This window comes from Rhodnius prolixus, unplaced genomic scaffold (assembly GCF_049639745.1).
Source record: "Rhodnius prolixus isolate KJV_2025 unplaced genomic scaffold, Rpr scaffold_6, whole genome shotgun sequence".
In the NCBI taxonomy this organism is placed as follows: Eukaryota; Metazoa; Arthropoda; class Insecta; order Hemiptera; family Reduviidae; genus Rhodnius; species Rhodnius prolixus.
The window spans coordinates 6799218-6811235 of NW_027411634.1; the positions used below are offsets into that span (position 1 = coordinate 6799218).

Consider the following 12018-nt stretch of genomic DNA (forward strand, 5'->3'; position numbering starts at 1 on the left):
ATTACCAACGAATTAAATTCCTTTTATCTTTTATAATTTCTATATTTTTTTGCTTACAATTAATTATAATTAGTTTGCCTGTATGAAAACATTTCTGTTTAAATACATTTATTCCAACAATGACGATTTTATCTTCAATATACCCACTCATATAGTCAGCTGTGGCATTATAGTAACTAAGTTGGTCTAAGTTAGTGTTTGGTTCTCGTGCATTCGGAAAATAGGTAATTCTTAGTCCTTAACAAAATGTCAAGGCGAAGAATAGAATACATAGATCCTTATGTTACGGCAAAGAAAAGATGGTAAGTTCTATAATTTAGGTCTAACTTAATATTTTTTATGAACATAACTTGATGCATGCGCATTGTACGCCATTGTTCCCATCAGAAGTGTACATAAAGTATTTAGTGTATATCAGGAATAAATTGAGTAAAGAAGAATTATGTTGAAGCTTCTTAAATTTATACCCATCTCGGTACAAATGTGGTGTTGTAAGTGTAACATATAATTAAATCCTTCATCTTCTGGAAAAGGAGGTACCGAAAGTACACATCGAGGCCAAAAAAGTTAGCACTTTGTATTATAGTATTCAAAAAAAGTTTGGTTTTAAAGAAAAAGTAGGACATCATGTTTTTAGTTAGGGAAACTAAATTAAGAGTTGCAACATGTAGCTAAGTATTATTTTTTATTTAATATCTCTTATAATAATCTTAAGATTAATATTTTTAGTACCACATCAGTTACTCCAGGATCGAGCACCACAACCGTAACTACCCCAGCTGCTCTAACGGCCCCAGCGCCTGTAGCAAAAACAAAACCAGCCGGAAGTGTAAACCCATTCACAGGTCTACCATTCACGCCCAGGTATTATGAATTCTATCGAAAAAGGATACAGCTGCCAGTATTCGAATATAGAACGCAGTTCATGGAATTGCTTAACCAACATCAATCCATTGTACTTGTTGGTGAAACTGGGTCTGGTAAAACCACTCAGATCCCGCAATGGTGTGTAGAGTATTCATTGTTGGTTGGACAAAAAGGTGTTGCTTGTACGCAGCCAAGAAGAGTAGCTGCAATGTCAGTTGCTCAGAGAGTTTCAGAAGAAATGGACGTGTCGTTAGGACAGGAAGTTGGATACAGTATACGATTTGAGGATTGTTCATCTGCTAAAACTGTACTAAAGTAAGTTGGTTAAAACTTAATTTTGCTCTAAAGTAAATTAATTGTGTTTACTGTTGTTGATCACAATATTTCTTTTTAAAGATATATGACAGATGGTATGTTATTACGAGAAGGTATGTCTGATCCGATGTTAGAAAATTATCAGGTAATTCTTCTTGATGAAGCTCACGAAAGAACATTAGCTACAGATATTTTGATGGGTGTTTTAAAAGAAATAATCAAACAACGTTCAGACTTGAAATTGGTTATTATGTCGGCTACTTTAGATGCTGGCAAATTTCAGGTTTGTAAATAAATTGTTTCTCTTTTACATGAGTTATATTAGCACTTCGATGTACTACCATTAACTCATTTACCATGTATTCCCCTCCCCGCCATGAGGTTCTAATGACTAAAAATTTATTTATATGACTTCAGTCGTAAAAGTGAAGGAGCTTTTTTTTTACTTGTATTTCTTAGAGTTGAAAGACGAGTTTATTATGCCTGTCATTCCTTTTTTTCAATTAATTGTTTCTCAATAAGCTTAATTTAATTTTAAAAGTAAAATTAGTAATTCCTGATTTTGCATTTCATATTTTTTACAGCAATACTTTGACAATGCGCCATTAATGAATGTTCCGGGCCGAACACATCCTGTGGAGATTTTCTATACACCAGAGCCTGAGAGGGATTATTTAGAAGCCGCTATAAGGACTGTCATCCAAATTCATATGTGTGAGGAGATTGCTGGCGATGTTTTACTATTTTTAACGGGTCAAGAGGTATTTAATGTTTATATATTTGAGAGGTATCTACAAGGTAAAATTTACTATGACCTAAAACTTATACTCCTACAGTCTCATCCACAGTGATTATCTTTAGCATGTTAGTGCCTATTAAGTTGTGTGGGTGTTTTAGTGAATGGTGAGCACATCAACTAGCTTTGTTAGCTGTTATTGCGATACGTGTAAAATGGTACTGGTATATTCTTTTATTAGACTGGGGTTCAAACATCCTTGAAGTGCTGTACTCCTGCCTGTTTAGGATCCTAAGATTTATATGATACTAAAAGTTATTACTTTGATGAGAGCAGAAGCTACAATATTAATTCGGTTAGTTATTTCTTCTGTTACCGTCGCTGCGTAGACTAATCCAGCGCAACCTAAAACTTGAGTTGCAAAAAAAATACTCTTCTAACGAGGATATGCCCTATTTTTTAAAGAAAATTAGAGAATATCTTTCATAGAAAAAAAGGGTCAAAGTTGGGTGTTTTTTAACGTTACACAATTTCGGGCAGTTTTTGACGATCAATTCTTGCTCAACTGACCTACTGGACAGCTTAATTAACTAGCTATTTGGTTAGCTAATTGGATTCCCACGCGGAGTTCCAGGGTTCGAATTCAGCTGCTGGCCCTTAGATTCTCTCTTCCTAGGAGCTTCTTACAGCGCACTGTGATGGACAGTGTTATCTGTAAAGAGAGAACACTGTCCGGGGGCCGGCGGTGCGCTGAAAAAACTCCGGGCGCCAAAAACCTCAGATGATGAAGTGCCTTAAATCATTTTAAGAAAAAGAAAAAAACCAGTGACTTGTCTAATGGTGGCTCTTTTTTCAAATGCAGTTTCTGTTCCAACACTTCTGCATAGTTGTATATTGTAGAAGGATATTTTTCTTTATATATCTTAAAATTATTGTAATTTTATTTATTTATTTAAGGAAATTGAAGAGGCCTGTAAACGCATCAAGCGTGAGATCGATAATCTCGGACCTGAAGTTGGCGAATTAAAGTGTATCCCTCTGTACTCCACGCTTCCACCCAATTTGCAACAAAGGATTTTTGAACCGGCACCTCCAAATAAACCTAATGGCGCTATTGGACGTAAAGTTGTAGTGTCTACAAATATAGCTGAGACTTCTCTTACAATAGATGGTGTGGTTTTTGTAATAGATCCAGGATTTGCAAAGCAAAAGGTACTTTTAATTTTTTATGATGAATGACTTGTAAGTAACACGCCTCCAAGGGTATTTCGTACAACAGATAGGAATGAATTAATATAAGAAACAAAAGTTTCTTCAGAGTGTCATGTTGAATTATATTTTTACATTTTATTAACTTGGTCGCCGTATAACTGAATTCTCTTCTTTCAACGGTGATGTAGTTTAGTGAAGCCATTATGGAAAAATCCGTATCTTCTGTATCCACTACTACATCTTGTAGAAGTTTGAATTTTATCATTCGTGACTAGTCCTTGATAGTCAAATTTTTTCTTCAAATACCGGCGCTAGTCAAGGCCGCTAGGTGGTTGGTTGCGATACTGTAAAAATTCAGCTTCCACGGTGGCAAGTAATGTCACATTGCAGCAGCATATTTTTGTTTACTTCAAATTATCTTTAAACCGCTGGAAACGTTTGGTTGTAAACAGCTTAGTATTTTTTGGTTTTATCGTAGAAAATCAATGTGGATAACATCATCTGCAGCTCAAAAATCAAATGTCACAATAATTCCAGCCAATTCCAGGGTTCTAAACTATTTCTGCGGTGTGTCATTGTCATGATGGACTCATTTAATCTTCAGTGACCTTTTTGGGCAAAAGCTTTTATATTTTGTATCGTAACGAAACAGAAAATCTAGCAAAATTTGGAGTATGTTAGTTTTCATTAAGAGATGTAAACAAGTGGTGAATCCAGTGTGAGAACACCTTTCTCGTTCAACTAACCAGAAAGATAACCAATATGACAGTGTTGTCTGTAACGAGAGAACACTGTCCGGAGGCCGGCAGTGCACTGGAAAAAGCTCCGGGCGCTAATGACCTCAGCTGTTGATGCGCCAAAAAAAAAAAAAAAATACCACGGGCTTCGAACTGGGGATCTCCCACTTACGAAGCCACGCTCTTGACCACTAGACCAACACCCGCCCCAAGATAACCAATAGGTTCTTGTAAAAATCTTTAATCTGGAAGCAATTTGTCGTTAGGTGATTGTCTAGAGTCAGTTTTTCATCTCATTTCTTGTCTGTTAGTGATTGAAACCATCCCAACCTTTATGTCTTATGATTCAAGCGTTTCACCTCTTCGGACCATTCTATTTCTATTACGGACGATGATACTTTGCTGAAACGACAATTGTAGAGTGGCACAGTATGTTACAACTTATTTCACGTATGTGTTCCTATTGCTGATGCAAAATGACCTTGGAGGCATTATTTATCAGTTCTTCTTCGCTCGCATTTTCTTAATATCAAGTTAAAGATTTAAATAATTTATTAGCAACAACAATGACTATGATTCTAGGAGATTTTGTTGTACTGCAACATAAATTTTTAACGCAAATATTTATGTAAACGTTAATGTGCAGTGATGATTTATTTTTTGTCTCTGATAATTCATGAAGATTTGGGTTCTGAGCACATTAATAAAACGTGATAACATTGTAATCATAAATATTAATTCAAAATTATATGTTTTAATGAATGTTTTTTTACAGGTATACAATCCTAGAATTAGAGTGGAATCATTACTGGTTTCGCCAATTAGTAAGGCTTCTGCACAGCAGAGGGCTGGACGAGCTGGTAGAACTCGACCGGGAAAATGTTTTAGGTAGGTAGTAACTAATAGGAAATAAGAACTATTTTTAATTTAAGTCGCTTCAACGCTTTAAGTATGGCGACTGGAGCCTTTTCATTGCACTGCCAGCCTCCGTGACAGTATTCTATGGTTACACACATTGCTGTATATTAACTATAATAGTGACTGGGCTCAGACAGTGAGATGTAGAGGTTCTCGCTAGCGTTATTTATGAAATAGGTTTGTTTAAAATTATTTCACTTATACAAATAGTCAGTGACATAATGTGAAGTAACTGAAAGTCGTACAAGTATTTTACATCAGCTTTTCTTTTTTTAAGGCTATATACTGAGAAAGCGTATAAGAACGAGATGCAAGATAATACTTATCCAGAAATTCTTCGTTCAAATCTTGGATCAGTAGTACTTCAATTAAAAAAATTAGGCATCGATGATTTAGTACATTTTGATTTTATGGATCCACCAGGTAAATTTTATTGAGAAGTTCATGAACTGTGTCCAGTCTGGGGAGTAAAGTTACGAGCTTGAAACTTCCCAGTTTACTTAACTGAAGTTATAAATGATTTCAATGAGGGAATAAATTACTAGTACAAAAGTTTAATAATCATTCGTCCTTAGTTAACAGAACATTCTTCATCTCGACTGGACAAGGAACTATTGAGGTGATCGATCTTTTAAAACTATCTATTGCTCAAGGAAAAACGTTGCTATAAGTAACTTGTTCTCTGCCCACTTAATATCTATCGTACGCACTAATCAGGGGAACTAACTAATTTATCTAAGCAAAATATCTAGCAATTCTTGTTATATTGCATTTTTGACCTTAGAACCTTCCCACCGCCATTTCAGACAAACTTCGAAAAGATAATGTAATCCCATTGTTTGAGGTCTTTCAAGTGCCACTGGCACCCAATCCATCCTGGATAATAACTGAAGAAAGAAATCCTCCCTTAAACTTAGGAGGCGACAATATTCCGAAGATTACTTAGTCATGACAGTCTAGACAATTCTAGACGATGCTGTTTGGCTTCTTCGGACCAAAATCTTTACATTCGAAGCATTGAAGACTGTTTCGCGCATTTTATCGGTTCTTTTCTAGTCCTGCAACTTCAGTTTAAGTTAATTACGTGTAACACATTAATACGAAGAAACTTTTTTTTTTTGTAATTCATAAAATATAACTTATTTACTAGTATGTTTCAATTCTGTAACTTTATTTCTCAGGGACGCAATTTTTATTGATTTTGATTTTGTCAAGTATCATTTTGATTAAATATTTTACTTACAAATAAAAAATATTTACAGCGCCAGAAACTCTGATGCGAGCACTGGAACTATTAAATTATTTAGCCGCCTTGGACGATGATGGTAATCTGACGGATTTAGGAGCTGTAATGGCGGAATTTCCATTAGATCCACAATTAGCAAAATTACTCATCACAAGTTGTGCACTCAACTGTTCAAATGAAATACTTTCCATCACAGCCATGCTATCAGGTACTCGCTAAACAAGCCCAAACCGGTTGTATCACCGCATCAAAACGTATCCCATTCATCATTATTTTAAAATTTATCTATATACCAAAAAATAAAATAAGTTCATGATACTTGAATTAAGAAAAGAAGAAACTTCCGGATTACAAAAAAGTTTACTTCTATAATTACTAATCATGGTCGGCCAGTATTACTGTGCGGACTACCTAGTAGAATCTTGCTCGACTGGTATTTTTTTTTTATTTGGCTTTTAAGTTTTCTTTTGTAAGGGCTTATTCAACTTTGAAGATTTAAATATACCTATTTAAAGAAGTATTCTCCCCCATTTTCAGCTGTTGGATGTAGTATAAACAAAGCTGATTGAAAACAGCTTGATTAAAGAGTTCTGCCCTTCCCCCCAAACACAGCAAACTGGCGGAGTATTTCATTCTCCCTAAATTATAGTTAAGGAATATTCATAGAACAGTGCATAGTTGAGGGAAAAGTGCATTTAGGCAATGCGTCTAATTTTTCATCTTGAGTTACGAGTATTTTTCTTTAAATCTAATATTATGTGTCTGCCAGTATATTGCCTTCATGATTACATTATCGTAGCTTCGTTATTCTTTAACTACGGGCTAAAACTAGGGAACAATTTTTTATTTTTCTCTCTCTTTATTAACGTCGAACAACCATATTCAGAATTCTCCAGAATTGGCAGATTTTTTTGTTCGGTATTAACATTTTACTTAGGTCTGGCTAATGTTTTATAGATCACACTCCTTTTTTGAAATTTTTAGTACCAGATTGGAGAAGCTACTCTTTTATATTGTACCGTACGTATTTTAGAGTTCATTTAAAAATAAAATTTAAAATACTGGTGCGTAAGAATTAAGAAATTTATTAGGCATAAATAAAATGTATAAATTGTTTTTACCTCTTGAACACGAAAACGATTTATTATTTATTTATTATTTCCTGGAATTGAGATATTTGTAAGCGTAAAATCATCGCTTTATTTTAATACTCTCCCAAATATATGAGTAGTTGAAAAGATATTTTTAATGTAGTACTTATGGGCATGGAATGGTGGGAAGTTTCCTATTCGAGACTATCGTGTGAGTTTTTATTTGTTAAGAACATGTTAATTGGAAGTATGTGCCTCCGCCTCTATCTACACCTAATTTGAAAGTTGGAGGGTAAACAAATATCTCCTTATAAAGTGTCTTTTTGAAATAAGTGAGATAAAATTGGCGTTATAACTTAGAGAAGGGATTTTATGCACTTTGTGAGATGTACGTATTGTTCTTATATTAGGCTGTTTGTGAAAAATGGGGTGCGCATCGCAGACGATTCAAAAATTAAGAATTAAATTTAAGATAAGTGAGTCCACGAATATACAAACATATTATCTAACGTATTATTATCCAAATCTTAAGAAATGTGATACAGGAAAGTTAAGAAAAATAAAATTTAACATGAACAAGAACGGAAATGTTTCGTTATCTTAACGACCCTACGATAAATTAAAAACATTTTCTTAATTAATTTAAATTTTTCAACATCCCGCTTCCTAAGATTTGCAAATTTCAGGTTTAATAAAAAAGTTTGCGCACCCTTTACAATAGTTTCAATAATAGAGCTATAATAAGCAAGTAAGTGTTAGTAGTTCTGAATTTTCTTTTGTTTGAGACAAACTTAAGAAATTATTTAGAACCGAGAGGAGGTCAGAATTAATTAATATTTATATTTGTTTATTATTTATATCTAATAATTAATAAAAAGTATGGAATTTATGCACAGAAGATTGTTTAACAAATGACTTATGTACAAAAAAATAGTTTGGAAAGTTATAACAACTACAAATACATTACAAATGAAAAAAAGTTGGATCTGGAATAAACAACTACAAATACATTACAAATGAAAAAAAGTTGGATCTGGAATATTGCGCGGTAAGGGTTACAATCTGTCGAAAAATCACAGAAAGCACAAACTTTTGTATTTCATTTAGTTAATTGCTTCTAAAGGAAACTAGCAAAATGTCCCACTTTCATACAGATACTGCCATAAAACGTTTTTCCTTCGAAACATAGTTAAAATAAAAATTACAGACCTCCTTCATGCAATGTTGCAAATGTGGTTAGCTCCGCAATGCTGGATAATATCGCTGATATTATACGTTATAGCACGCATGTTTCTCGTATCCCTGACCGGTTTGAAACTTTCTTTCATCAGACTCTGAGGATGGATGAAAATCTGAATCCTGTCAGGGATATAATAAAGGTGCTTACTACGAAGGATAAAATCTGTAATATCCAACACTGCTGATCTAACTGCATTTCCAACAGTTCATAAAATAGCCCTAAAAAAAAAGTAACTTTTATTTCATTGTTTCGTGCGAAAACATTTAATGGTAGTTCCTGTATAAAGGTGGGAAAAGCTTCCCTTCAAAAAGTCGATTCAATGTAATGTACTATTGATGAAGATTATTGATTTCGCGGCAATACGGAAGTTAAAAATTCTAAGAAAAGTTTGGTTAAGTGAGCCGAAGAATCTATAAACATGATAGGTTTTCTTTCACTGCTGTACTAATATCGCACTTAATTTTAGCCATTGTATTTATTGCAAAAAAGTCTTCGGAATGAGCTGGTATAGTTTTCTTTTTGCTAAAAAATGTTTTCAACGATAACACTAATCTTCTGAGCATTTTTCCTACTTTGAAAGTATGAAAAAAAAAAAAATATTAAGTTCTTAAGTGAAAAGCAATAAGTAGATTTATAATATTAAAGAAAAGAAAGAAACGAGCAGGATTCTAACTAGGGTTAGGGTTGTCGTAGGTAATTGGTACTGTGTGAACTAAAGATGTGGGTGTGTGCGGCTCTGTGTTGCGCCGCCTGCTTTTGGCCGCCCTCCCTTCTGTCTCTCTTGTCTAGTACCACAATGTTTCGTCAGACCTAATGAAGCGAAGAAAGCGGCTGACGATGCCAAGATGAGGTTTGCACATATTGATGGCGACCACTTGACTCTGCTCAACGTTTATCATGCATTCAAACAGAGTTAGTAGATATTTGTTTTCATTATTCCTAAATTAAAATTATATGTTTTCTATTTACAATTTTTAATTTAAAAAAATATGTAGATGCTGAAGATCCACAGTGGTGTTATGATAATTTCGTCAACTACCGATCTTTGAAGAGTGGTGATAATGTTAGGCAACAGTTGTCAAGGATTATGGACAGATTCAATCTCAAAAGGACTTCTACAGAGTTCACGTCGAAAGATTATTATATAAATATTAGGAAATCATTAGTAACTGGATTTTTTATGCAGGTATTTAGTTATTTATTTCTTATTTTGTTCTTGATAAGTATAAAAGGGAGTAATTATCTCTAGAATTGTTACTAAGGTCCTTGCAGTTCATGCCTTTTGCATAAATACCTAAATTTAAATTGTCTTTGTTCTATTAATCTGCACATTGACGATTATTTTTTATTTTTCTGAAATGGCTAAAAATCAATTAAGTATAATCAATTAAAAAATTTTCCTTCTTGTTGTCCACTTATTTTACTTCTTTTTGGTGGGTTTTAGATTTTAAAAAGTAAATTATCGAATTTTGTATTGATAATTTCATTATCAAGGTGCTGTCTATGTCTCTGCTTTGGTAGACATCTGCTTCTCTCATTACCAATCCTTTCATTTTCCCATTACCGTGTACACTAAGATGAAGGAGTTTGTGAGGGAAACTAGATCTATTTGTGTATACACTTTCAAGCAAGGTAGATCAATAGGTTAGTGCACTTTTAGTTTTATATTGACGCTTGAAATTTAATTTTATAGGTAGCACATTTAGAAAGAACTGGTCATTATTTGACAATTAAGGATAATCAAGTGGTACAACTACATCCTTCTACTTGTCTCGATCATAAACCAGAATGGGTAGTTTACAATGAATTCGTACTAACTACCAAAAATTATATCAGAACTGTTACAGACGTAAAACGTAAGTACATATATGGTTAGATACTAATTAAAGGTACTAAAGTAGTGTTTGATATTTAGGCGTAAGTGTAACAGAATTTTGGTCATGTTGATCTGTTCCCCAAACCAATCATATGTTTTAGAAACTTTTCATATTTTATTGCTATTAATTAAAAAAAAAAACACCAAGCTTGTTTTTCTAAGACTATAGATGAAAAAAATAGCAGGATATTTGTTAGAATTGGTGTTTTTAAGAAAAATATCAACAATAGGACTACTTTTTACGTTTTAATTTTATTACAAGTTTTTCTCGGATCTAAAACAACCTTAGCTTGTCATTTCCATTTCAACATTTTTGTTTAATATTTAGTATTTGTTAATAAGTTATTTAATTTAGTTTATAATTGTTTCTTTTTCAGCTGAGTGGTTGCTAAAACTTGCCCCACAATATTATGATTTACAAAACTTCCCACAATGTGAAGCCAAAAGACAACTTGAATTGATACAAAGTAGATTAGATTCAAGGCAATATCAAGAAGGATTCTAATATAATTTTGAAATTATAATTGTTTTATACATATACAAAAAAGAAACTCATTCCTAATTTTTTTTCGTTCTGTTACTGTTAAGTAAATATATTCAGTTCCGTAGATCTAAATACGATGTTTTAAAAAAAGGAAGGAAGTGGGGAAGAACCATTCTAATTACTACTTCTATGTAACTATTTAACTTTTAAAATTCAGCTTATTGATTAATTTTGTTGCTGCTTTTAATATTGTTTTTTTTTATTCTTAATATATACATATATATTTTTTTTTGTTTTATTTTATCTATTTTTAATTACACGCTGTGCACGAGAGAGAAAGTTAAATTGTTTTATGTTGTGTGCACATTCAGATGTAAATTTCATTAATTCAGTACAATTCTTTTAGGTTAAATAGTCAGCGAATTGTGAAGAAAAATACTCCTTTTAAGTCAAAAATAAATTGTATTTGATTTTTTATTGATATAAAAAGAAAGTCTAAAAATCTATTTGAGTTGTAATTATCTAGTGTATATTGCAGAAAGACATATATTTTTCAAATAAGTCACTACTTTCTAAATATTTTAAACAAATAGTGTAATTATTAAATGACACAGCATTATTACATTATAACACGAGTTATTATTTTCATACTAGTAAAAAAAAGATCGTTCAAATTAAACATTTCTTAGATATAAACCATTCCATTATGTAAAAAAAATCAAAGAAAATTATCTTTTTTCAAAACCAAAAACCAAAAAAGCAGTTTACATTAAATAAATGTGATCCATATTAACTTTAGCAATGTTTAATTTTTTATTAAAGAATATATTATTTATTTGATTGTATTTATTCTTTATTTTGATATAATGGAAATTTAAAAATGAATTGCTTGTGTCAGATTTTTAAAGTTTCCAGTGTGAAAACCATTGTTTTGTACCAAATAGCTTTAAAACTGTTGTCGAGTATTTCTAGCTTAAAATCAAAATTGAAAATTTGCACTTTTTAAAAACTAATTCTTGCGATAGGTAATAGAATATTACGTTTTTTAAAGGGCGGGCTGAGGGGCTTGTGACCAGAAATTTACGGCAAAAAAAATCTCAGAAGTTTGGTATTTCGTTTTAATTATATATTCATTCACTTTTGATTCGATTATTTTCATTTTTCTAGTTCACTTGAAAATTGGGGTTACATTTTTCCTGCGCTAAGTACACACCATTAACATACCTATGGTTTTTGAAAAATGAGCCCTTTAAATTAATTTTCAGGGAAATACATCCAGTACTTCTTACCTATTAG

The 12018-nt window shown here is 32.4% G+C and overlaps 1 protein-coding gene across 1 annotated transcript; it reads left to right on the plus strand.

Moving 5' to 3' along the window:
* Positions 1-141: 141 nt before the first annotated feature.
* Positions 142-11567, plus strand: Dhx15 (DEAH-box helicase 15). Its single transcript, XM_074142383.1, has 12 exons — positions 142-302; positions 730-1182; positions 1264-1465; positions 1767-1943; positions 2876-3130; positions 4643-4755; positions 5063-5208; positions 6048-6239; positions 9152-9274; positions 9358-9548; positions 10056-10218; positions 10616-11567. Exons 1-12 carry the CDS (start codon positions 247-249, stop codon positions 10741-10743), a joined length of 2199 nt encoding a protein of 732 aa, XP_073998484.1. The 5' UTR covers positions 142-246; the 3' UTR covers positions 10744-11567.
* The last annotated feature ends 451 nt before the right edge of the window (positions 11568-12018 follow it).